The sequence below is a fragment of the Lagenorhynchus albirostris genome, chromosome 18, assembly GCF_949774975.1.
Source record: "Lagenorhynchus albirostris chromosome 18, mLagAlb1.1, whole genome shotgun sequence".
NCBI lineage: Eukaryota > Metazoa > Chordata > Mammalia > Artiodactyla > Delphinidae > Lagenorhynchus > Lagenorhynchus albirostris.
The window spans coordinates 12,150,335-12,178,093 of record NC_083112.1 but is presented as its reverse complement, the minus strand read 5'-3'; the positions used below and the strand labels follow the sequence as shown (position 1 = coordinate 12,178,093).

General features: G+C 37.5%; 1 protein-coding gene across 8 annotated transcripts in view; it reads left to right on the top strand.

Moving 5' to 3' along the window:
- Positions 1-446: 446 nt before the first annotated feature.
- Positions 447-27,759, top strand: part of SPART (spartin) — a 41,316-nt gene continuing 14,003 nt past the window's right edge. For 3 of the 8 annotated variants that reach the window (XR_009536756.1, XR_009536757.1, XM_060129119.1), the window contains exons 1-8: positions 807-963; positions 11,126-11,937; positions 15,637-15,834; positions 18,063-18,218; positions 20,709-20,832; positions 25,241-25,435; positions 26,467-26,625; positions 26,703-26,793. Coding sequence is in view for 6 of the 8 variants with exons in the window: in XM_060129119.1 (XP_059985102.1) it covers positions 11,128-11,937; positions 15,637-15,834; positions 18,063-18,218; positions 20,709-20,832; positions 25,241-25,435; positions 26,467-26,625; positions 26,703-26,793 (1,733 nt within the window). In the remaining 2 variants the exon portion in view is untranslated. Of the gene's footprint in view, positions 608-806; positions 964-5,605; positions 5,788-11,125; positions 11,938-15,636; positions 15,835-18,062; positions 18,219-20,708; positions 20,833-25,240; positions 25,436-26,466; positions 26,626-26,702; positions 26,794-27,759 lie in introns of those variants that run through there. The other 5 variants (XM_060129120.1, XM_060129122.1, XM_060129123.1 and 2 more) reach the window with 5 other exon arrangements.

Below are 27,759 nucleotides of genomic sequence, written 5' to 3'. Positions count from 1 at the left end.
CCATAGATATGCATCTTTACTATCTAGGGCCAGTATCCAAAGCATAGACCGCTTTCGATTTTTCTCCATCCTAAACTCCCCTCAGGGCTTATGGGCGGGGGCAGGGGCTGTTGCTCTGGCTTGATCCTTGTAGGACCGGAAAAGCAGGTAGCATTCCCTGTCCACACAGCTATGCTATCTTACTACTTTTAAAGAACTTCTGAAGAAAAGTAGAGTATGTTTAATCTGATCTTCCCCTGTTAGCTTTCCATAATCATAAATGGTATCGGCACACTTGCTATTTAACCTTAGGAATCAGGAATTTAACATTTTTTGCCGTGCTGCTACAGACTTCTGGCGCACACGGCTCCCCCTAGCCGTCAGAGCGCTCACGGCCCACCGCTCTCGCCCACTCCCCCCAGCCGCCTGGGGTCCGCGGAGAGCAAGAGACTGCGCAAGCGCGGGGCCGTCGACGTGGCCGGGAGACCATGGTTGGGGGTCTGCGCTGAGCCGCTGGCTCAAGTGGTTGTCTCCGGGCCTTCCGCCCTCCAGCCTTTTCTCGCCCTAGAGTTTTACGGGACTCAGGGGTTCGAAGTGGACTGACGTCTCCACAGAGACCATTGAGAAGGTCAGAGTGGACAGAATTTAGGCTGGGCAGGCGGGGACGAGTCACCCGGGCAAAAGCCCGAGTGGGCCTCCCGTGAAAGCCGAGTTGCGCGGGCTGCGCGCTCGCGCTCGGGTCACGCGGGAGCCGGGCTGGCGGGCCGGGCGGCGCGGCAGCGTGACGTGGGGCGCGGCTCCGGAGGCTTTGTCAGTTCCGGCGTGCGGGCGCCAGTGTGCGGGGCGCAGGAAACCGCGGAACGGCGGGCTGGTCCCGGCTGAGCGCTCGGCGGCGGCTGTGCCGCGTCTGAGGGAGCGGGCGCTGGGCTGCGGCCGGGGAGCTCTTCGGCCGGTGCCGAAGCGCCCGAGGTCTGGAAGGCACAGGTGGGGCTGCGGCCGGCGGGAGGGACGCCCCTGCGCGGGCCTCCAAGGCGGGCGGGTTTGTGCGAGCGTCCCGAGCCCGCGGGCTGGCCGGGCGAGAAGGCCGCGGCCCCGAATCCAAGTCTGGGAGATGAAACTTTCCGGGAAGGGAGCAATTTTGGGAGAGAATAGTCTGAGAAGTTGTTCTTAGTTAGCCCCCATCGCATAGGTTTATGGAACCTTCGCACTCCCTACTTCCTCTCCTCTATTTACTGTTTTGTCGCAGAGCGCCGCCTTTCTCGCTTCGGTCGCAGCCCTCCCGACGCATCTCTATTGATCAGTTTTTGCTGCCCCACCCCCGGTGTTTATGTTGGCTCTGAGAATCGATTATTCACCCTCACCCAGCGCTTACAGCTTCGTGAAAGTTCGATAGTCTTTCTTTCCACAAAGGTCAACATTAGGAACGGATAGCTCGCGATTTTACTCCTTCGAATACGATTGTTCGTGTTTATTAGGGATTGAGCACTGCAGCAGGTCCCTCCGACTTCATTTCTGTGTCTGGAAGAAGTTTCTCTTGGAATGCGCAGGTTCGTGACACGGCATTATTGCGTTCCCGTAGGCCTGGCACAGTTCTGCAGTCTCTAATTGTAATGAATTGCTTTACTCTGACTCTTGAGAATGCTCGAGATTTGCCTTAGTGTATTGTAATTTAACGGATTTGCCTTCAAGATTGTTGTTGTTGCCTGTGAAATTACGTTGCCTTAAATATATAGGGATTCAGCAGTTTTCTTTGAAATTTCCAAAAGCAAGTCAAAAAAAGGTAATATAAGAAAGCCCCCCCATTATAAATGGAACTATTTTTTTATTCGCTCTCGTTCACATTAAAGGACCTCATTTGGTGACTTTACATGAAACGTGTTTGAAATAGGAAGCTTTTATGTGTGTCGTCTCTTAACCTGTGGGGCTTTCTGAAACGTCATTGTGTGTAGTTCCTCTAGCAAGCCAGAGTAGGGTGGGATGCTACAGGAGGCAGTTACAGACAGGTCTTTGGAAGAAATTCCCGCTCCTTTTTTTTTTGTTTTGTTTTGTAAAGGGCCAGATGGGCGGGCATTAGAGCAACTTCTGATGCTCCTTCTAGGGAGATGAGTAGCTGTATTATTAAAGACTACTAGTAATGTTGACCGTTAACATGATTGTTATTACTTTCAGTGTTTATGGGATTGAACTAAGTCCAAGGGTTTGGTTCAGAATTTAACCTTTGCTCCTCAGTATTTTTTTTAAAGCGCGCGCGCACACACGGTTATATTTGAAACAAATATATTTTACTTCTTTTATTAGAACGTTTAAAAAATAACTTAAATGTGCCATTGGTATCTGGAGACAGCTTTTGGTTGTGATTGAAGATGGTTATAGTGGTGTAGGTACTGTTTTATTTAATACTTCAGATTGACATTTCAAAGACTTTTTCTGTCCCCAACTTTCAAAATTCAAGCGTCAAATCATGTAATAATAGCTTTTATCTTTTCAAGACACTTGATAAACACTTAAATATGGTTAAGGATATGATAGACATTGTTTTTTTCTAAAGTCACCATCGTATAGTCCTATTCCAGTGAAATGCATTTTCTCAGAGGCTACTGATAATAAAGCAAATCCCAGAACAACGACAAAATAAAAATATAATATTTTAGTACAGACTTTTTTCTTTCTGTGTTGAGATTCCCAACTGCATTTCACGGGAAAGATACACAGGCTCTTCTCCCTGCTAAATTTTTTTCTCTTCAGAGTAGAGATGCCCAGCAAGGAAGGCTGTTCAGCAGCAGCTGACCCATGGAATCACACACCCCCACCCCCATGCACACACGTGTGTGCACACACATGCCTGCCTTCCCTTTGAATAGCTCTCCCATTTCCTTCAGTGACACATTATTTAGGAAATCTTTCAGCACACTATGTGAAATAAGCTTTGAAATAAAGATATATGCAAGGTCATACTGCTTCTACCTAGGGTTCCTTTATTGTGCCTTCTTTCTGCCTTTAAATGTTATCTGTTTTTTTAAGGCTTAAGAGGTAAGTCTACCATGAAGCACTCCAAGTACCTTTCACACCTCCCTCACTCTAACTTGTAAGCATAGCAGGAGGTTTAGCTTTGGAATCAGACATTTCATTTCATTTTCTTGACAAATATCTATTGAGCCTGTCTCTTTGAATCTGTCTCTTCCATTTACTAGTTCATTTACTAGTTCTTGAGCAAGCTGCTCAATATTTGTAAAAGATTTTCTAAATCAGATCAAACCTCCAAGGATATGAGGAGTAAATGGAGCGTAGAACAGTGCCAAGCACATCCAAAGAGCTTAATAAGAGGTAGTGAATTACGGTGCTTCTAAGCGCCACAGACCATGTTTATTTTGTGTTTGCAATATAATAGTGAGTGGCTTTAGAACAGTGTTTTTAATTTGCTTGCGAACCCCCAAAATAATTTTTGTAAAACTATCCCCCTTGCACACGATAGGTTGTTTTATAATGTTTTACATCATACTTTCAGGTAGTTGGAAAGGACGCAGTTTCCCACGTGGTATAGATACTGACATTTCAATATAAAATTGATACATCACTCAACTGTATCTCAAGGAGTATCACATTGCACTTTTATAGCCATCACCATCAGTTTTAAAAATACATGGGGTTTTTTTTGTTTTTTTTTTTTTCCCCGTACGCGGGCCTCTCACTGCTGTGGCCTCTCCCGTTGCGGAGCACAGGCTCCGGGCGCGCAGGCTCAGCGCCCATGGCTCACGGGCCCAGCCGCTCCGCGGCATGTGGAATCTTCCCAGACCGGGGCACGAACCCGTGTCCCCTGCATCGGCAGGCGGACTCTCAACCACTGCGCCACCAGGGAAGCCCAATACGTGGTATTTTACACAGTTCCTTTTTCTTGAAATTGTACTTTGATTTTTACCCACCCCCACTGGATATTATCTTAATTTATTTATGCCTGACAGCTTTTTATTCTGTCATACATGTCTTTAATAAAAATATTTGTGTAAGTTGAAACTAAGTTTTAAAAATTTCCTTTAACTGTAACTCTAGGAGTTATTTTTCTTCTGGATTGAATTATTACAAGTAGTAATAGTTGGTCAGAACAGTGTAATACCTGATGGATTTTGACAAAGAATAAATATGAAAAATGGAAGTTTAGTGGAAATTTATATCTTAACGAGATTGATAGTTGGAGTGGTGCCTCAGTTGAAATTGACACCTCTGACTTTTTTGGGCTGTTTCATAGTACCATGCCTTTCCATTCTGGGGAATACACCATAGTAAAAATAGGAATGAGTGAGAGGTATTTTTGGTAAAGTTTTGTAAAGTGGGAAGATTGAAAGGAGCTTGGAAGAGGAAAAACAACAGTATGATAGCTGAACTGCAGGCATATTCCCAGGGAGGTCAGTTTTAGTGAGGAGTACTAAATGGAAGTACAGGGATCTGGAAGCCTTTTTCTTAGGATTATATATGTTGTTGCAACATGTTCCTTGACAAATCTTCACGTGCCCTAGGGGTACACATTCCCTAATTTAAAGACCATTTGAGCAGTGGTTATCAACCGGGGATGATTTTGCTGCCAGGGTACATTTGGCAATGTCTGGACACATTTTTGATCTGTCACATGGCGGGTGGAGGGTGTGCTGCTTCTGGCAGCTAGTAGATAGAGATCAGAGTGTGATTAAACATCCTACAGTGATCAGGACAGCTTTCCATAACAAAGAATTTTCCAGCCCAAAATGTCAATCAAACCGAGGTTGAGAAGCCCTGGTTTAGAGGATTAGTTTTGGAATCAGACTATTTAACTCTATAACCTAGGGCAGTGGGTTAGTAAACTTTTTTTGTAAAGTGCCAGACAGTAGATAGTAAAATATTTTAGGTTTGTGGGACACGTATGATCTCTGTTGCATATCCTTGTTTTTATAACCCTTTAAAAATGTGAATATAATTATTAGCTCCAAGGTCTTTCAGGAACATGTGATCTAAGGCAGTTACTGCCTTCAAACCTCAATTTTTTTCCCTCTGCAAAGTACTATTGATAGTAACAATGCCTCAGGAGTTGTTTGTAAGGATTAAATGAGATAAACATCTAGCATAGTCTCCAGCACACATTAAATGCTCCGTAAATTGTGCATTGGTGGTAGTGGTATCCTGTAGCAAGTAGCAAAAAAGTGGGTGCCAGGTCACAGTGTTGTTCAAGACCCTATTCAAGTCAATTTGACAAACTTAAAAATGCTGGTTAAATTCCCAGATCAGCTCACAAAAGCCTGTTTAACCTCTGTTGTCTTGCTTTCTGAACTCTGAGCCTCCTTGTACCCTAAGGGACGTGGAGTGCAGAATTCCTGTCCCCTGGTTTCTAAGGGAAGATCTACTGACATTCTATTCTAAAGACGGAATTCCAGGGAAAGGAAATTTGATTTTGATAGGGGATTCAAGGTAGGGCAAGTGAGGTCTGATTATGGTCAATTGTATATGATGTTTTCTAAATTGGAGACTGAATATATATATTCTCTCGACTACTATGAAGTCACTGCATGATAAAGCTAACCAATGGTTTGTTTCTTTTTCAGGTTAGAAAGTATGGTTAGGCCAGTTTTGGTGATGCCTTTATAATGTAAATTGTTGCAAAAACAGCCTTATTCTGTTATTATAATTTTTAATGAGATCACAGGAAGACAGTCTCTAAAACTGCAGTATCCACAGTAGGCACATGTGGGTATTGAGCGCTTGAGATGAAGGTTCCTGGAATTGAGATCTGCTTCAAGCATAAAATACACACTAAGTTTCAAAGACTTAATGCCAAAAAATAAGGTAAACTATCTCATTAATAATTTGCATATTGGGTATATGTTGGAATAATATTTTGGCTGTATTTGGATAAATAAATAGCATCACTGAGATTTCTTTTTACTTTTTAAATGTGGCTATTAGAATATTTTAAATTACATATGCAGTTAACATTATAATTCTGTTAGACAATCTGCTCTAAATCTTCAGTTTACTTTTTAAAAATTAGTAATTAATTTTTTATCCTGTACATATTATTAAGAATTAGATATTTTTACAAGACTTGCAGTGAAAATCAGAGGTCCCACCCTCCCAGCCTCATCCCTTACTCCCAAAGGTAGCATGTTTCAATTTTCTTACCAATTCTTTTGGTCTTTGTGTCTAAATCTGTGAACAGGATGCTTATATTGCTACTTTATTTTATTTTTCAGTTTTAGGCATTGTCCATTAATTTCCTAGTAGGAAAGATGAAATTTCAGGTCTTCCGTCCTGTACCACAGGCACAGAAACTTTCTATCCATCCATCTTCCCATCTTCTCAATATGGTTGTATTATAATTTTGCTTGTATCAAGATTCATTATTTACATTATTATGACATTAATCAAAACTGAAACATGCTATACATGATTACTTTTCTTTCTAGCTCAGCATATTGTTTTCCCTGGAGTTAATAATTGTCTTGATTTTTATTTCCTTAGTTTACCATGTACTTATCACTGATTAAACCCTGAGTCCTCCCACAGTTATTTATTGGGTTGGCCAAAAGGTTAGTTTGGTTTTTTCAGTAAGATGGCTCTAGCAGCACTTAGTTGTCTTTAACTTCATTCAAAACAATTTTGTTAGATTGTATGTGACAGCTGTCATATCAGCGTGCATTTTAAAAAAGACATCAAAATTGGTGAATTTTAATATTGAAGATGGGAGAAAAAAAGCAACATTTTTGGCATATTATGGTTATTATTTTAAGAAAGGTAAAAACGCAATGGAAACACACAAAAAGATTTGTGCACTGTATGGAGAAGGTGCTGTGACTGATCGAACATGTCAAAAGTGGTTTGCGAAGTTTCGTGCTGGAGATTTCTCGCTGGACAACGCTCCACAGTCGGGTAGACCAGTTGAAGTTCATAACGATCAAATCGAGACATTAATGGAGAACAATCAACATTATTACCACGCAGGAGATAGCTGACATACTCAAAATATCCAAATCAAGCGTTGAAAATCATTTGCACCAGCTTGGTTACGTTCATCATTTTGATGTTTGGGTTCCACATAAGTTAAGAGAAAAAAACCTTCTTGATCGTATTTCCGCATGAGATTCTCTACTTAAACGTAATGAAAACATTCCTTTTTAAAAAACAAATTGTGACAGGTGATGAAAAGCGGATACTGTACAATAATGTGGAAAGGAAGAGATCATGGGGCAGACAAAATGAACCAGCACCACCCACACCAAAGGCTGGTCTTCATCCAAAGAAGGTGATGTTGTGTATATGGTGGGATTGGAAGGGAGCCCTCTATTATGAGCTCCGTCTGGAAAACCAAATGATTAATTCCAACAAGTACCGCTCCTAATTAGACCAACTGAAAGCAGCACTCGAAGAAAAGTGTCCAGAATTAGTCAACAGAAAACACATAATCTTCTATCAGGATAACACAAGACGGCATGTTTCTTTGATGACCAGGCAAAAACTGTCACAGCTTGGCTGGGAAGTTCTGATTCATCTGCCGTATTCACCAGATGTTGCACCTTCGGATTTCCATTCATTTCTGTCTTTATCTCATAATGGAAAAAACTTCAGTTCCCTGGAAGACTGTAAAAGACACCTGGAACAGTTCTTTGCTCAAAAGGATAAAAAGTTTTGGGAAGATGTAATTACGAAATTGCCTGAAAAATGGCAGAAGGTAGTGGAACAAAAGGGTGAATATGTTGTTCAATAAAGTTCTTGGTGAAAATGAAAAATGTGTGTTTTATTTTTACTTAAAAACCAGAGGCATTTTTTGGCCAACCTAATAGATCTCTTCTCAAAACTTAAGAACACATTAGGTATTCTATCAATTTTAGTTGCTTGAAGACATCTCTGGAGTTCTGTCTTCTACTCCAGTAAGAACTGGTTGCGTAATTGTCATCTGTGAACTGCTGTCATCAGACTTGTGATTCCTTTCATCAAACAGAGAATCCAAGAAAAAGAAGGCGTAATATCTGAGCAATCACTTGGCTGGGTTTGGAAGTTATTTTCACTCAGAGTCATGAATTAATTATACTATTTTCTTCTAACTTCTGTTGGGTTTAAGAAGTTTCTTAGCAATCTTATTTCTCTATTTATTTATTTATTTATTTTTATGGATAAGCCCTTTTAAGATGGTACCTTTGAGCCTAATGTTCTGAAATTTCATGGTTGTGGGGTTTTTTTCATCCTTTGTTCATGCGTCTTTTTAATCTGGGATTTTGTGCTTTCCAGTTCTGGGAAATTCTTTGAATTGTTTCTTCAGCTCTTCTATCCCTGATATTTTTTTTTATCTATTCTCTATTTCTGGAAATTTTGTTATTCAGATGTCAGACCTTCTAGACTGAGTTCTTTCTAATTTTCTTGTCTGTTCTTTCCTATTTTTCATCTCTTTGTCTTTTTGCTCTGCTTTGCAGAAATTTTCTATAATTTTTTAACCTTATATCCTCATCCCTCTACTGAGTTTTTCTTTCCAGCTATTTTGTATACAATTTTTAAAAGCTCCTTTAGTTCTTTGTCCTTTTTTGTATGTGTATATCCTGTTTTTATTTCTTTATGTTGATACAAAGGTTTTTGGAAGTGTTCTTCTCCCTGCATATTATCCATTTCAACCAAATTGCATTGTTCTTATTTTTCTTTTCTTTCGTATTAGATGTTTTCCTCACCAGTTTTCTGATTCTTAGCTCTCTGCTTATGTATAAGATTGGGGCACTAAAATGTTAATTGGAGACTCTGGGGTAGAGCCTATCAACCATGGCTTCTCTGAAGAGTTAGTTGCTTGGACAGTTCCTGCGGGAACTCTCAGTGTCACTTTCTTTAGGTTTTTCCTCTTGGTGGTGGTCAGATTTCTCAGAGAAGACACTATAATCTTTTTTCTGGAGTGGTACCTATCTGCCTGAACTCTAAGACCCAAGTTGGGGAGAAAAGGTTGAAGGTCTCAGTATTCAGTATCTAATTTTTCATCGTCCTGCTTTTGATACTTACCCTTAATCATGTCTGATAGTTCCTGTCCTGAGACATTTTATTTTATGCTCTTTTGAATTAAAATATCCAGTCTTCTTTCAGGGCTGAAGAGAAATAGTGTTTTGGGGTGCTTGGTATAGGAGAGATCTAAAGGTCTACTTTGTAAATTAGCTTTGAATCAGTCCTTTTTTCAGCTCTACCTCTACTCCCTCTTCCAGAGGAAGATTGAATCCCATCAGTTCCTGTGCCTTTCGGAGGTTCTGTGATGAGATATAAACGGGGCTGTTTCTCTGGTTTCCCAATTGACAGTGTAGGCTTCAGCTTTCTCAAATCTGTTTTGTGAGTTACTACTTGTCTTCCTCCTTTTTCAGAAACAAAGCCCTGTGGACTCTTCATCCTCCCTCTTTGTGAGTTACGGCTTTGTTATTTGTTTTATAAAAGGATATAATAAGGTGCAATATAGTGCACTGATCTTAGATTTACAGATTTTTTTATGTATGTATACACCCATGTAATCACTCAGATCAAGATAGAGAGCATTTTCATACGCTGTAAGGTACCCTCGTGTCCCTTCCAAGTCTATACCAACACCTGTAATCATTATTTTTGTTTCTATCATAATAGACTAGTTTTGCTTGTTCCTCAACTTTACCTGTAAAATCATATAGTATAGTATAGTAGTCTCAATATGAAGTCTTTTGTATGTGGCTTCTTTTGTGCAGTTGGTGAGATTCATCAGTGTTACAGGCATCAATTTAAAAAAAAATCCTACGTATTACCGTATAATATAAATATGCCACTATTTATCCCTTCTCCTGTGGGTGGGCATTTGGGTTGTTTGGATTTTTTGGGTTTTGTGAATAAATCTGCTGTGAATATGATTGTACATGTTTTTGGTGTATATATTCATTCATTTCTCTTGGTTATATACCTCTAAACGGAATTGCTGGGTCATAGAGTGGGTGAATGTAGCTTTGGTAGAAATGCCAAATTTCCATAGTGGCTGTAGCATTTTTCACTTCCACCAGCAAAGTATATGAGAGTTCCAGCTGCCATCTTCTCTAACGCTCGTCAGTCTTCAGTTTCAGCTTCCTGATAAGTATATATAGCTGACCCTTGAACAACAGGGGATAAGGGGCACCAGTCCCCACACGATCAGCAGTCCCTCTGCTGCTGTCTCTGCCTCAAACACAAAGGAATCGATACATGACTCATCCAAGGGCAGGAAGCTGAAACAGTTTGGATAGAAGCAGGATGCAGACCCCAGTTCTTTTGATTCCATGTAATGTGATCTCTAATCAAACACGCTTTCCCCCATACTTAGTTAATTTAAAGAGCTGTAAAATGAAAATACAGTACTGTATTTACTGAAAAAATCCTTGTATAAGTGGATCCCCTATTGTTCAAGGGTCAGCTGTAGTCATATTATGGATTTTAGTTTCATTTCCCTGAGGGAATCATGTGTTGAACACCTTTTCACATGTCATTTAAATATCCTCTTCTGTGAAGTACCTGTTCATGCCTTTTTCTCATTGAAAAGAATGCTTATGCTTTTTTCATAACCTTGTAAGTCATTTTAATGGAGTTTTGGGAGGGAACAGGGCTAACTGCATGTCAGTAACCTGCTGCCTTTAAGTGGAAGTTGGGTACTTTCAAGCTTCACTCAGATCATTTTTTTTTCTCATTTCTGTCCTCTCCAATGTACGATTCAACCTCATTTTTAATTAGCTACTATAATCTGGAATTATAATGAATTTTAGAGTAAGACTTTTTTGTTCTGACCTTAAAGGTACAGGGAACTTTTATTTCTTGTAAGAAACTAGAACAAGAAAATTATTCAACAGATGTGTTCTGGCTTATTCTCTTATGTTTTTTAATTAAAAAGATATTTATCAGAAACTAACACCATTGTAAAACAGCTATACTCCAATAAAGATGTTTAAAAAAAAGATATTTAGGACCAAGAGTATTATTTATTTATCCATTCAACAAATACATATTGAGTGCTTTCTCTATTGTCAGATCTAATAATAGGCTTAGGGAATACATCAGTGAACAGGACAGACAAGCAAGGCTCCAATCCTCTGAAATATATTCGGGTAGGAGAAACTGATAATAAGTAAACAAAGAGCTAAATAAGGTAATTAAAGATGTATTTCCTGTTTTGCAGAAATGGAACAAGAGCCACAAGACGGAGAACCTGCTGAAATTAAGATCATCAAGGAAGCATACAAGAAGGCCTTTTTATTTGTTAATAAAGGACTGAATACAGATGAATTAGGTCAGAAAGAAGAAGCAAAGAACTACTATAAGCAAGGAATAGGGCACTTGCTCAGAGGAATCAGCATTTCATCAGCAGATCCCGAACACATAGGTCCTGGGTGGGAATCTGCTAGACAGATGCAACAGAAAATGAAAGAAACGCTACAGAATGTACGTACCAGGTTGGAAATTCTAGAGAAGGGTCTTGCCACTTCTCTACGGAATGATCTTCAGGAGGTGCCCAAGTTATATCCAGAATTTCCGCCTAAAGATATGTCCGAAAAGTCACTGGAGCCTCAGTCCTTTAATTCACTTCCTCAGCACAATGAAGTAAATGGAAACACTTCAACTACAAGTACAGAATCAGTTTCTACACCTAGTACTTTTTCCTCACCATCTCAAAGTCATCCATCAGAAGCACCTCCTGCTTATACTCCTCAGGCTGCTGAGGGTCACTACACTGTATCCTATGGAACAGAATCTGGGGAGTTCTCATCAGTTGGGGAAAACTTTTATAGGAATCATTCTCAGCCACCTCCTCTTGAGACCTTAGGGCTAGATGCAGATGAGTTGATTTTGATACCAAATGGAGTACAGATTTTTTTTGTAAATCCTGCAGGGGAGGTTAGTGCACCTTCATATCCTGGGTACCTTCGAATCGTGAGGTTCTTGGATAATTCTCTTGATACAGTTCTAAACCGTCCTCCTGGGTTTCTTCAGGTAAGCCAAAGAAAAATGTAAACATAATTTGAAATATGTGTAGAATATATTATTTTTATTTGTAAATATTTATAATGTGTCCAAGACAGTAAGTGCAAAAAGATTATTATAAATTCTAGTTCCTTTTTAAATATATTTCATGAAATTTATGAGCCTTGAGCATCTATGTTTGTGTTTGATAGCCTTTCTTTTTCCTTTTCTTTAGATGTAAACTCTTGTTTTAGTACTGAATTTGTGAATACAGGACCTGAGGGAAATCAGAATATTCATCCTTAACTTGTAATTTTTTATCTGAAGAAGAAACGTAATAACTTTGATTTCAAAAGGGATTTATGTAACTCATGTGTGAATGTATAACTGTAAATTTCTATACATGTCAAGCCCCAGCTGAGGGGCTGAACTGGGCTAGATCCAGTGTCTGGAATAGTGGTGCTCAACTAGTAGGAATACCCGCCACCCCCAGTCACCCCATCGTGGGATATTTTGGCAGTAGTTGGGGACATTTTTGGTCGTCACAACTGGGACTGGGGAGTGTGCTATTGTTACTGGCATATATGGTGGGTAGAGGCCAGGTGTACTGCTAAACATCTAAACAGGATCGCTCTCATCAATAAAAAAATTAACTGAAAATTTCAGTCATGCCAAGGTTGAGAAACCCTGGTCTACAAGTAGAGACTGTGACGATCACCTAAGATGCAGTTCTAACTTTCCAAGCACATAAATTTACCAGGATGCCCTTGGTCCAAGAACAAAGACTGGTGCTAAATAAAAGTTGTTGTTAGGAAACTTGTGGAATTTGTAAGGTATTCTGAAGGTGATGGTCCAATATCAATCTGTTTTTAAAAGAGTGGACATTGGCACAGGAAGATGGGGTTCTAGAAGTAAGGATTCAGTGTACATTGGGTATAACAAAAGGGTTTGCGTGTAAGGGAGATGACTATTTGAGCAAGGCAGGTGCTTTTATCCAGAGTCCAGATGATGTGGTTTAGTTACAGTACTAGTTATCCAGATTTATTTTCTCTCTTGGTATATTCTATTTTCAGTTCTTATGCAGCTTATACATGGAGTCAACTTGAAGGTTGTTTAAAGATAGTTGGAGACTTACTAGGGATGTATGAAGGAGATATTTTGGGGCATTGTTGAAAGGAAAACTTCATTAATGGACAGGAAGAATAGTGTGAATCCCATAAGTTATTTTAAAAAAGAAGCCTTGAGGTTAAAAAGAGTAGGCTTTTTGACTGGCATTGGGAGGGGGCTGATAAAAGATATAATACTTTCTGCTGATCTGGTAATAGAGTAAAAGTGGAATTTAAAAAACCTTTGGGGCCTGGGCTACTGGAGGTGCGGGGAATGAACATCAGAAACATTCTGCTACATGTAGAATGAGCTCATGAGCTCAACCATTAAAATGACTTGTTCTCTAGTAAAAATTTGTTCTGTCTTAGTTCTTTTAATTTTGTTTTTAACCTTTCCAACATCTCCTATTTTGAGTCCTAAATAAAACGTAAAATTGTACCCAAAGTTTGAGTCTTTTTAAGGGGCTCTCATTTACATGTATTCGGATATTTGTAGCAGTGTCCTTAAAGAGAGTAACCAGGTGTTTACTGAATTTTTTTGTTCTAAAAAACAAACATTGAAACAGCTAAGTATTAGAAGTTAGATGTAATTTTTTTGTTGTTGTTTTTTGTTTTTGTTTTTGTTTTTGTTTGCGGTACGCGGGCCTTTCACTGTTGTGGCCTCTCCCGTTGCGGAGCACAGGCTCCGGACGGGCAGGCTCACCGGCCGTGGCTCACCGGCCCAGCCGCTCCGCGGCATGTGGGATCTTCCCAGACCGGGGCATGAACCCGTGTGCCCTGCATCGGCAGGCAGACTCTCAACCACTGCGCCACCAGGGAAGCCCTAGATGTAATTTTTTATGCTGCAAAAAAATCACTATTGCTTTATTTAGGAAATTAGAAATTAATTTGGTTTTAAATAGGCAGACTAGAATTCTGTGGCTTCTAAAAACTATTTTTCTCTTGACTTTAGTTTTAATATACTTTTTAAACCTGTTAAATTTATAGTCAGTTCATAGGGAACTTGGACATGAGATTGCCCTCTGAAAGTGAAACTGGGAGAAGTCAGCCTTGGTGGATGAGCTCACCAATCTGTAATAATCTACCCTGAGAAAGGTCTATAAAGTTTTATTTGAGAAGATTTGAGGATACTCCATTTCAGTCAAGGTGACCAGAATTGTAGTTAATCTTAGAGAAATCATGGCATAGTAAAAGAAACCTTTCCCAGTCTTTAGTCATTTAAGTATAACCATTACGATTTTTTTTTGTTAAATCCAACACTTGTTATTCATATTTTTATTTAAATGTCTCATTTGTTAATTTTTTCCTAAACAATAACAACTGTGAAATTGAGGGAAAGATACCGTATTTTTCCCTAATACATTTTAAAATATGTTGCTACTCAACTTTAGTTTGTATATTACTTGAAGTCATTTTGTATACCACAGATGGTTATATATCATACTTTGGAAAATACAGTAATCAGTTTTATTGTAACTTGTCTGAAGTTTGACTTTTATAAAAGTTGGAGAGTGGCTTTTGAGATGACTAAAAAAAGAGAGAATCCATTAAAAAAAAAAGAATTTGAAAATGTTTGTTAAGCACTTTCTAGGAAAGAGTCAGACTTGAGTGCTTGATCCCTGCACATTCGTATTCTGTTGGTCAGAGATGATGATAGTATACCAGGATTTTCCATCGTTTATATGAAATATTTAATCCCATTGACTCATGTTTATTGCGCAGTATTTTGATAATCTATTGTTCTCCCAAGTTTCTTAATATTAGGAAGAGAGTGTCCTGGGTGAGGGGTGAAGTTATATTGTGGTCACTCAAAGAATAATGGAAATGAATAATTTGGGTATTCTGATTTAAACTTAGTTTCTTCTGAATTTAGAACTCTAGGAGGTGAGCTTAATTAAATCTTATTGTGATAATCTGACGTCGCCAGATGACGTTGCAGGGCAGCTTTGTGCCATTTTGATTTAACTTCACAATAGATAGTGAACCCATAAATGTAACTTAATCTTCTTGCTCTGTCAGATCAGGTTGGGTTTAGTTAAAAGAAAATTCAACATTTTGAATGCTGGGTTTCTAATTAAAATAATTGTTTAGTTTCTCCCATGGCAGATAGCATGTGCTTAAACCCTAGCCCCACTTTTTGGTTGTTGACTCTGAGCAACTTAACCTCTCTGTGCCTCAGTTTTCTTGTAGTTAAAATGACAACACTAACCAAGAGGATTAAATCAGTAAATACATTTGGAGTACTTGGAAACAGTTTGATTTTATTTTTTTCCACAAAGGGATGTCTAATTTGAATAATAAAGAAAACCTTAATTTACTTTGACCATTTATTTAAAGCTAGACTCATTATTGGTTAACAGTGGGCTGTTTAAGGGCACCAGTTTTAAGACTATAATTAGTGGAGCAATAACATTTTTAGCACAGTTCCTGTGAGTGTTTTGCAGGGAGATCAGACTAGCAAATGGCTGATTTTTATTGGGGGTTTGTCGATGCTAATGGTTCTAGAAAGCCTTGTAAAATGCATTTCAAACTTTAAAATGTGTGTTTGCTAGTATAACAATATTTAAAACCTCGGTGAAAACCTAGTTCTATTAATTGATTTGTTTTAAATTAACCTTTTCAGGTTTGTGACTGGTTGTATCCTCTAGTTCCGGATAGATCTCCAGTTCTTAAATGTACTATAGGAGCCTACATGTTTCCTGATACAATGTTACAAGCATCAGGATGCTTTGTGGGGGTCGTCTTGTCTTCTGAATTACCAGAAGATGATAGAGAACTCTTTGAGGATCTTTTAAGACAAATGTCTGACCTTCGGCTCCAGGTAACTTGTGCGATCACCTTCAGGATGTAAACCTACTGTAACGTAAGCACTTCTGCTTTTAAAGAAACTGTAATAAGCTCTAATGTGATCAGAGTTAGGAAACTGAGAGTATATAATTTGCTTGCGTATTCACAAATACAAGTTGGGAATTGCCTGTAAATAGTGATTAAGATTGTGGTCTCTGGAGTCAGATTGCCTCTGTTTGAATTTGAACTCTTCCGCTTAATAGCTGTTTAACTCAAGCTGTTGATCTTCTTTATAGTTTAGTTTCTTTATCATAAAGTCAGGATAATGGTAACATCCACTTCATTGGGCTGTGATGAAGATTAAAAGTTAATACATTAAGGCACTTACATCAGTGCTAGCAAGTAGTAATGTTCTGTGAATATTTGCTTTTGTTATGAACACTGTCTTACTTCTCAGTTGGGAAAGTGGGCCAATGGGACTAAATGGTGAAGTGACGGTAATTTCAGCATTAGTATCTGGGTAATATTGGACATTTTAGGGGTATGACTTGAGGAACATGTTTTGTTTGAGGGAATTGTCTTTGTTCTCATGATGAACGAAGGCAAAATAAAATGTGATTTAAAATACGGTTGGTCATCCTGTGAACTTGCCTTATTTATAAAGCCCATTTCCTCTGCCCACATGCTGATCTGTTATAGGGAGTTGAAATAGAGTATAATGGAGATATTTTTTTTAAGTGTTCTTGCCCATCCTAATGTAGGACAAGAGGGGGAAAATATGTTTGATTGTGAATACTGACAGTTATCTGAGGTTGAAGGAGATTGACAGCATGGTAGTGTAATCTTTTATTTTCTCTTTCAGTCAGCAGATACTTAGAATTCATTATTTAACCTGGTTCTATGTTAAATGATGGGGTGGGAAGAAAGAACAGAGGAGGCTATAAAGATACATATATAACAGCTCTTATTCTTGAGCACCTTACAGTCTGTTGAATAACCACAGTACAGTATGAAAGGTGATGGAAATAAAAGTGAAAGGAGGTCTGGGAGGATTTCACAAAATAGTTTCCTTTGAGTTCAGTCATGAAAGATTGGTTCCTTTTTTCTGAGGAAATAGAATACACTTTTAATCCATACCTGTATTAAAAATTTAAGATCAGAGGTGGTGGGAGCAGATCACCAGCTAAGTGAAAGGTCGGAGAGTCATCTCAGCATTACATTGTAAGAACTATATATGAGAATGACCTGGTGATCAACATGTTCTTAAATACTAGATATTTAAGCTGCGTTAACAAAACCCATGACCCCCATTCAGAAGTCTGTGTAGCCTCGATGTGCTTAGGAGAGGAGTTTACAAAAGCAGCAACATGGTCAAATGGATATGGGTTTAAGTCTAATAAGCTTTGCTGTTTACTAGCTGAATGAAGTGACATTCCCTAAGTATTCCAGACCTTTTATGGAGCTGTTTCTCCCTTTACCCCTACATTCATTTGGCCTGTATTACTGGACTCTAGGAAAGAAATTAAACTGACCTTTAGGTTATATATTTACTTCCTCTGTTCAGTTTTATTTTTTTGGTTGAATGTTATTTTTAGTTTTCTGTATTGTCCTAGAACTCCAACAGTAAACAAAAGCTAGTTACTAGCTATACTTTTGATTTGCCTTTACTCTTAAGCATTCATTCAGCAAAGTGTACGCAAGCAGATTATCTTTAGTGTTGAGTGCAAAAATGGAAAAACAAAATCAGCCTTCCAACAATGCAGAGTAGTTAAACTGGACATGAGGTTTGTTAATTGCCTTTATTTATTTATTTTTGAAATTTTGAATTTAATTTACTTTTTTATACATTAGGTTCTTATTAGTTATCCATTTTATACATATTAGTGTATATATGTCAATCCCAATCTCCCAATTGTTAATTGCCTTTAAACTCATTTAGTCTTGTATGTGTTTTCTGAAACTTATAATTTATTGTTTAACTAAATTCAAATGTAGCTGCATCTGATTTAACGATCACTTGTACCAACTACTGCTATAAATTTATCTCTTGTACTTTGTTTTTTTGAAATTTGCTTTAGGCCATATCCTGTGAGCCAAAGAACTCAAACGTTTGAGGTTTGGTGATGAGATAAAAGTATAGAGAAAAACTAGTAAAAGTAGTTGTAAAACACTGTCATTTGAATAGGTATATTATTGGAGCATGGTGTACTGTAGCTTAGAGGAAATTTGAATTTGAGCTAAGCTTAGGCCTTTACTCCCTAGGCCAACTGGGACCGGGCAGAAGGAGAAAATGAATTCCAAATCCCTGGAAGATCAAGATACCCCTCTAACCAATTGAAGGAAGCCAGTGGCACTGATGTGAGACAGTTGGACCCAGGCAGTAAGGATGTGCGTCATAAGGGAAAACGGGGGAAAAAGGTTAGTAGAGTAAGTGAAAGATCAACAAGGTATGAGTGTGTGTTCTATTCTAATGGTAGCTTTCACCAGTTTAAATTATTTATAAGATCCCCATTTACTGAAGCAGAGCAACTTGCAGATTCACAAAGTTATCACTGGTAAAATAATTATAATCAGCTTTAATATCTCCCTTTCCAAGTATTTGTTATTTAAACTGTTTTAAAAGGTAATCTACGTTTGGGGGGATAGTTTTTTGCAACTATTTGAAAGATTTTTATAATTACGTTAATGACGTGTATGCTTTTTTGTTTTGTGTTATTCTCCACCTTCCTATATACACCAAGATCTTGGGGCTAGGTATGCATTTCCTTACACTACCATTTGTATTCAGTTCCTTATTTCTTCATTAATAGTCAACAGAACAGAGAAAATGGGCTTTTAAAAAAATACACTTAGTAGTTTCTTCTTTCATTTCTTAGATTTTGTGATATGTTCCAAATGGTAAATTTGGATTAGAGTTTAGGAAATATTTATTGAGTGCTAGAAAGATGAGCATAGTGGGAAAAATTTTTAATTTCTCATCTCAAAATATTTACCATCTAGTGGGGAGGACAGATTAGCAAAGAGATAATTTCTACCCAATGTGATCATTAGATGAAAGTACATAAGTTGTCTAGAACGCTAGGTTATACCTTCCACATAGATGAGTGGTGTGGGAAGCAGTTAAGGAGGCTCCTCCTGGAAGGCACTATGGCTAAGATGAGTCCCGAAGGTGAAATAAGCAAACCTATGGTGAAAGAAAGTAACGCTGTGTGAGTATTGAATTGTAAACAGTTTCGTACTGTTCTTTGTTGTATTCCATATTATAAGTGCTCAGTAATTGTCTTTGGAATTAATGAATATCACATGGATATTCATGTGATATGGATTCTACTTTTACTTGCCAACCGTCACTGTGGGTTATGTTGAGCATCTTAGACCAGCTTTATGAGGACATTGGGAGTCCAAAATGGAAGTTAGAACTTCATTTTTAAAAATTTAATTTCTTGGTTTAAAAAAAATCCAATTATATTAAAATATATATATATACTTTTGGAAACCTTTACTCCCACCTTTGTCCCTGTCTACACCATTCCTCCTGCCACTGTCGGTAATTACTTTTATTAGGATCTTGTGTTTCTTTCCTGGGTTTTTTGAGGCAGATAAAAGCAAACAAAATCTGTAATTATTTCTCTCCCTTTCTTGTACATAAGGGAACATCATATAGAGTGTCCTATATATATTTTTTTTTTGATAATAAAGTCTGGGGTAAATAGAGAACTTCCTCAGTCTTTTTTACCTTATATTTCATTGTATGAATATATCATAGTTTCTTTAATCAGTCTCTTATTGAGGGGTGTTTGGTGTGATTGTTTGGTATTACAAGCAGTGCTTCAATGAATGACTTTGTAGAGCCATTGATGCATACATCTGCAGGTAATTCATCAAATAAATTCTTAGAGATGGGGTTACTGTGTCAACAGGTAAATGCATTTGTAATTCTGATAGATTTTGCTACATTGCCCTCCCTAAGGAGTATACTATTCAGCACTGCACCAGTAGCTGTTGGAGCATACCTGTCTCCCCACAGCCTGCTCAACAGAGTGGGTGGTCTATTTTTTGGCAATCCGATGCTGAGAGAAATATATTGGAATATATTAATTTGCATCGATTTTATTATGAGTGAGTTGAGCAAATGCATAAGGGTAACTTGAATTTTGTTTTCTGTGTGATGTCTAGTTATGTTCTTTGTCCATTTTTATTACTGGGTTGTTAGTCCTTTTCTTCACAATTTCTAGGAGCTCTTTATATATTAGGGACATTGGCACATTGTCAAAGATAGAAGTTGCAAATTATAATGAGGTCTGAGTTAGCCTACTCCTAAGTTTTTAGAATGAAAACAAATTTAGCTTTGAGATTTTGAATGTTGGCCCTAGCTGTTAAATTAGCAAAGTACAAGTATTTCTGTTTCCCATTTCCATTCAAATGGAATGGTAGATTCTGTGTTTATATACTTCTATTTACTTTTACTTGATTTCTGTCAAAACCAGTTTATTTGGATACATTCTTCCTTACTGACTGAGTCATTTAACAGAAATCTTTTAACCTTACTGAGTACTGTATGCATACATACCAATATCTAGGGGGTGATAGCTCTATGAAGGAACTCAGAGTGGTCAAAGAAAGAAAAAAATTAATCAATTTAAATATAATTTGATAAATGCTGTATTGGAGGTATGTTGGTATTTAAATCTTACTTACCAATGGTACCTAACATAAGACCAGAACAGTTTTCACCTTCACGGTGGTTATGGTATTGCACTTTATGTAATAAAATGTACTTATAACTAGGTTGCCTGGAAATATTTTCATTAATTAGTATTTGTTGGCTTAATATTTTATTACAAAATGCTTATGATTTTTCCTCCTCTTAGTATTTATTTCACATTTTGAAATATTTTTACTGTTTAGACCAAAGGTACTTCAAGTGAAGAAGTTAATCTGAGTCACATTGTACCTTATGAGCCAGTTTCAGAAGAAAAAGCAAAGGAATTACCTGAATGGAGTGAGAAAGTGGCTCAAAACATTTTGTCAGGTATTATAGTAATGTTAACTTTTTTGCCTGCATAATGTGAAACCTTTGAATCCCATTAGAGAATACTTGGAAAGATACTATTTTATGTTTTGGTTTTAAATGATCAGTTTATAAATATTTAAAAATAGAAGGAACTAGTCTCTTTGAATGTCACATATTGTCATATTGGTGTAAGTTCTTCTTGATATATTATTCTCTGTTTTACTCTTGGGAAAATTGGTAGTGGAAAGCTTCAAGAATCTCCAAACTTTCAGAATAGCTCTGAACATAAAATTAGTTATTTTCCTTTCCCCTTTGAAATTCCCCCTTAATCTTTTTTTCTCCCCTCTCCTTCCTCCTTCTCCACCAAAAAAATGACATTCATCCGTCTTTGGAAGCAAAGTAGCACTCGCCTAACTTTATGGCAATACAGGCATGAGGAGACCTGAGAATTATAGCCAAGCTGTTTGGGAAGTAGACCCTACTGTTTAATTATGGATAGAAAGGGCTTCAGATTATTTATTTTAAAAACAAAATAATCATTACTGACACATGTGTTTATACTTTAATTGGTTAACAGTTTAACTGCAGTAGCTCTCAGATTGAGACCTTATATTTTGTTTTTTAAAAAACATTGCCAGTCATTATTATTCAGTAAGTCAAATTCATGACCCAGTAAGGGGATCTTGACTAGTTATTTAATAGACTATCAATATAGGTTTCCATCTCTGGTTTATAGGTTTAAACTCATTAAAATAATGGAGGTGTCTAAAGCAGAGGAAATCTTTAACATGAAAAACCAACAAACTAAAATAAGTGAAAAATGATTAAGTAGCTAGGAGCAAACAAAATATTTTGCCTAATGTCAAAGAGCTGCTTGAGACAAGTAGAAAAGATAAAGCCAAATTTTCAAATATATGTGTAACAGTTAAAATTTATCCTTGAAAGAGATTTTTAAAGAAGTTGTAAAGTGACTTCCCTGGTGGTCCAGTGGTTAAGACTTTGCCTTCCAATGCAGGGGGTGCAAGTTCAATCCCTGGTTGGAGAGCAAAGATCCCACATGGCTCCCGGCCAAAAAAATAAAAATGTAAAACAGAAGCAATATTGTAACAAATTCAATAAAGACTTTAAAAATGGTGCACATCAAAAAAACAAAAGTTGTAAAGAAAAACCTTCACTCTTACTACCTTGCACCCTAAACTTTACAGGCTGCTAAGTTGTTAATTAGGTCAGTGTTCAGAAAATTAGCCCTTATCCACACATATGTAGATAACTAAATTCAAAGGTAATTAAGTTTTTGAGTTTATACTGCTATAAGACTGTATAGTATCCATGTGTAACAAACCATGCCAAACTTAATGATGTGAAACAACAATTTGTTTACGCTTAGGAATTCTGTGGGCCAGGTATTCCAAAAGGTCATATCAGGGATGGCTTGTATCTGCTTCATGATGTCAGGGCCTCAGCTAGGAAGACTCAAAGGCCGACTAGTGACTCAGTAGCTGGGGGCTGGAATCATTTGAAGGCTCCTTCAGTCACACTGAAGTTGGCATCTGGGTTAGGAGAGCTCAAGATCTAGGACTGCCTACACATGACCTCTCCATGCCTCTTGACTTCCTCACAGCAGGGTAGCCTTAAGCTCATCTGGCATCTGTGTAGTAGCTCAGGGTTCAAGTGTGAATGGTCCACCAAATAAGCAGAAGCTGCATTACCATTTCTGACATACTCTTGGAAATTTCCAGCATCATTAGTTATAAGCAAGTAACAAGCCTGCCCAGATTCAAGGGAATGTGACATAGACCCCACTTCTCAATGGGAAGAATGTCAAGGTCATGTTGAAAGAACATGTGGAACAGGAGATACTGTTTTTGACCATCTTTGGAAAATACCATGGGCCACAAAATCTTAGGACTCCTAGGTACCATACAGATTCCACATACTGGTTCTATTCGAAGGAGTAGATCATCCTGAGAGCCAGCTAATGCTGAGGAGAGATCTCTTCATAGATTTCAAAAGAACTGTTAGCAGTGCATCATTTGAAAATGAGCCAAAACTACCTTCTAGTAACACTTAGAGACCTTCTTTACTACTTGGGACTTTAGTCTTCAGGCTTGTAACTCTCTTCCTTTTCATCCTGTATCCTCAGGGCTAGAGTTTTAGCAATAGCCCTAATAATGACATTAAAACTATTTAACTGCCAATCAGAATACCTGTCTCCTTATATACTTTTTAATAGGTAGCATGAAAAACAACTAGCTCACTGAATACTTAAGGTACGAGTTACAGAGAAAGGTGTAAGAAATATCCAAAATTTACTCCAGAAAAAATTATCTGATCTGTCAAGAAACTATTTCTACCTGACTCATGTAGGTTCTGTACAAAGATGAGTAACCAGGGATCTAAATTGAGCTCATTCACCTTAGCCCAATGATGAGTAAAGATCAGTAAAAGCTATAGTCTTATACTTTATGAATGTAAGAGGTGAAAAAACAATGCTTAAAATTTACACATGTAGAAAATTGGTGTGAGAAGCTTAGACTTACATTACACTTTAAGAAGGCAGCTGCCAAACATTTTAGATGGAGTAGAGTCTAATAAGCTAATTTGGGAGGAGGTAGAAGATTGGTGGCAGTAGACTGAATAGAGCCCCCATTGGGTTAGGTTTGAATTAGGTCATTTTATGTCATCTGCCAACCTCTCATTTATTCAACATTCATTCATTGCCTGCTGTCTCTCAGCATTAACTGGGTGTGTAGGATGCAGACATGGATAGAATAAATCTATATCTGGCATTACACATGCCATTTAAAAGATCTTAATAGCTACCAATGAAATACTGTATTTCCGTATCTTCTATTGCAGCCTCTACAGTTTTAATTATCTCTTCCATGGTGATATCTTGTTTATAATTAACATCTAGTTTTTCTCTTTATTAGTCCTGTGACTTCATTTATCTCACTTCCACTTATTTTTCTGAAAGTCATCGATGGACTCTATCCCCCTTGTTTGATATAGTTTCTTTGTAGGATTATAGTCTACTTGAGCTCTCCTTTGTTCATTGTCATTTTATGATTTATTAGTTTTCCTTAACTTCAAGTTCAGCTGTTTTTAACCTAATACTTTTCAATCTATCAGTTAACTCTAAAAACATATAATTTTTTTCTTGACTAGACATCTTCAGTCCCTTTATTGTTGTGTGAACTCCTGGCTGGAACCTGTTTGCCTGGGTTTGAGCCCTGATCCTCCACCAAGGGTAGGACAGTGGGGATAGGGTTGGAGCCGGAGGTGGACATGTTGTCTGAAACAGGAAGAGGAACACATCAATTTTTCCAGTCAGTTACTACTTGGTACTTTTCATTCACATTTTTAAATGGGTATGATTTTCACATCATTGGATGCCTGCTTACTAATGGGCTGAAGTAATTATGTAAAAACCATGGCACAGATCTTGGAAAACATACTTAAGTATTTTTAAAAGCTCATTGTTTCAGGGTATAGCCAAAAAGGAGATATTTAAAATTGTAACTCTCCCCAGGGGAGGGTAACACTTTCCTCCCCCCTCTTAGGGAAAACTGTTCCCCTTGTGTTTGTTTTCTTGGTTCTCCCATCTCCTTCCCACTTCTCCTCTTCCCACATGCTGTCTAGCTCAAGGCCTTTTCTTTTCACTAGAGAAGTCTCTGTCACCCTGCTTTCTCTCTGACAATCTCTGCTTCTTTCATTCTTGCTGCAAGAAGCATGAGCAAAGCAAAAGGCTAGGGCCTAGTCTCATGAGAAATAGCTAGAAATAGCTCGATCTTCTTTTCTTTTAGAGTTTTTCTTCTCCTGAATTTTTTGGGAGTTCTCATGGCTTTGTCGTTCGGTTTAAAGTGCAAATTAAAAGGTGCTGAGATCAAGGGATTTGGGATTGAGGAAGGAGCAGAACCCCCTGCCTTATGTCTTTAGCCCAAAGCAAACAAGCAAAAGTTCTGCCTTGGTGTTTGAGATACAGGTTGTTGGTGTATCTGTCAGCTTCAAGGCTATGTGGGGGAAAAGTGGTGCCTGGACTAAGGCAAAAAGAACAAGGATACTGGGTCTTCTAGCCAAATAGCATCGTAATGGCACCAAGACCCCAAATTAGTCCCTAACAGTAGTATACTGTGGTAAGTAATATATAGAGATGCCTACAAGTTGTAGTGACAGCATAGAGTAATACAGAACTGTTGTTGAGTGATATATGACCTAAGTATTGAAAGACAAATTTACTTAGAAAAGGTATATATTACAGGCAGAACACTACAATTACAAAGTTGGCTTGAAAATTTATGGCATGTTTGGGATTTGAATATTGAACTCCTTGGTTTTTTTTTTCCTGTTGATCAGTTATTTGTTAAAGGGCTCAAAGGTATAATCAGTCCTAATTTTGTGCAATTCAAAAATTTCCTTTAAAAAGGTGCTTCCTGGGTGAGTTGGGGTTTGGTCAAAGGTGCTGAGTTTACTGGCAAAGCCATCCAGAAAGGCGCTTCTAAACTCCGAGAACGGATTCAACCAGAAGAAAAACCAGTGGAAGTTAGTCCAACTGTGACCAAGGGACTTTATATAGCAAAACAGGCTACCGGAGGAGCAGCGAAAGTCAGTCAGTTCCTGGGTAAAGTAACTTTAGATTCCTTTACTTTTTTTCAGTTAAATAAAAATAATCTCTTAGTCCAGGTTAATCTAAATCTCATTTAGATGTTTTAAATTTAAGAGTAAAGAATTAGGACAAAGCAGTTTTGCCTTTCTACTCAGGGTAGAATCAGTAATCCAGCAACATCAACCTGAGAGCCTTAGAAATATTTCAGGCACTTGACACACCTACTGATTCAATATCTCCATTTTTATAAGATCTCTAGGTGATTCTTATTTGCATATTAAAGTCTGAGAAACACTGGTTAGGGGTGGTTTTGTTGTGTTGGAGAGGGGAGTGTGTGTGCATTTGAAAAGGAATGTATTTGCTATCCTTGAATATGACACATTCTTTTAAGGACAACTCACTGCATAAGCAGTTGAGAGTCAAGAGTGAGGGATGTATTGTCTTGAATAAAGCTGACTTAGTGATTCTGGTGTCAGCCTTCCCTAGTAATATGCCTCTAAACCCCTCTCCTTTGAGGATCACAGCTCTAAAGTTTGGTATTTTAAAATGGTCAGATAGCTCCTTAGAGGATTGTCATAAAATTTAGTAAGATTATCTTTTTGGTATTTGGTATTCTTTGGAGTCAGATTTTTGGTTTGTTTACTTTTACATAGACTTAAATACTTTATTACTATTTCAGTGAGTATTTGCTGATAGGGAGAAAAAGTATGAATACGCTTAGCTGGAAAACATGGAAGTTGGACCTACCAGTCTTGCATTGCAGATAGAAAAGGTGGATGGTTCTCTTCTAAGCAAATTGCCAAAAAGAACTTTATATTTAAGAGTCAATAATCTCTGCAAACACATCCTTAAACTAAGCAATAGCCTTTGTTTAAAAAGTAACCAGCCCTGTTTTCATTCTTTTTTAAATAGGAATGGTAACATTATACAGTAAAACAACTTTAGATGCTCATGGAAGACTTTTGCTAAGTGAGAGTGGTAAAATCAAGGGAAGAATACATTTTTTGCTAAGTTTTTTTGTTTTTGTTTTTTTATGGTTATATTAGTTGACGGAGTTTGTACTGTAGCAAATTGTGTTGGAAAGGAATTAGCTCCACATGTCAAGAAGCATGGAAGCAAACTTGTTCCAGAATCTCTTAAAAAAGACAAAAATGGGAAGTCTACCCTGGATGGTGCTATGGTTGTAGCAGCAAGCAGTGTTCAAGGTAACATAAAGGTCTAAAACTTTAGGAAGATCTTTTTGCTGAGGGCTGGTTTTACTTACTTTTAAATATATTTGCAGGATTTTCAACTGTCTGGCAAGGATTGGAATGTGCAGCTAAATGCATTGTTAATAACGTTTCAGTAGAAACTGTACAAACTGTCAGATACAAGTAAGTTGAATTTTATCATTTTAATGATGAAATCTCTTGTAGCATTTGTAAAACTCTAGGACAGTTAAAATGATTGTGTAGTTATTTTTATTAAATATCTGATAAAACAGTTTTTTTCACTTGCTATTTTTAAGTAGGGAGAAAAATAAAGTTTTAGCAAATTAATAGTATTACTGTGACTTTGCCTTTATATTACTATTATAAATACTTGTTCATCATTAATGGAAAGAATAGGTTTAAGTTTTTTTTTTTAATGCCTGGAATTTCTGTATGCCTTATTAACTGCATGTTCTTGATGGGTGATGTTTGCCTATAGTTTTGAAGGGGAAAACTTGAATTATAATTAAACTGTTATACTTTGTTAATACTAGCCCCTTCTATATACAAAGAATGTTAAATTTTCACACCTTATGAATCTACCACTGTGCATCTGTATTGGAATAGACAGATGGTATGAGAAGACCTACCATTAAGAAATAGACAAACATAGAAATGAATGATTTATTCAAGCTTATCTGATAAGTGGTATTAAAGATAAGACTTAAGAACAGGATTTTCTGATTTTAGCTCTTTATTCTGTCTTTATAAGTACTAGAGGGCTAAACTTAAATTTAGTATGAAGGACCTGAGTTGCTTTCTTAGCTTTGAATTAGTTTAGATCTTAATATTTAATTTTATTTCGAAGAAAAAAAATAATGGTGTTCTCAACTCTTGGTTATTTGTGTTAATTATTTACTCACTGACAGCATTTGAGTTAATACTTATATATCAGACATTGTGTTCAGTGCTTTCCATGTGTATTATTTAATCTTTAACACTATTATCTCCATTTTACAGATGAAGAAACCAAATGCTTTTGAGCCTTAAATACTTGTTAAGGATTGTACCCCCCTAGTAAGTGGTAGAGCTGGGATGTAAGCCAGGTCCCCCTGTCATGCAGTATCAGAGAACAGTGCTGGGCCAACA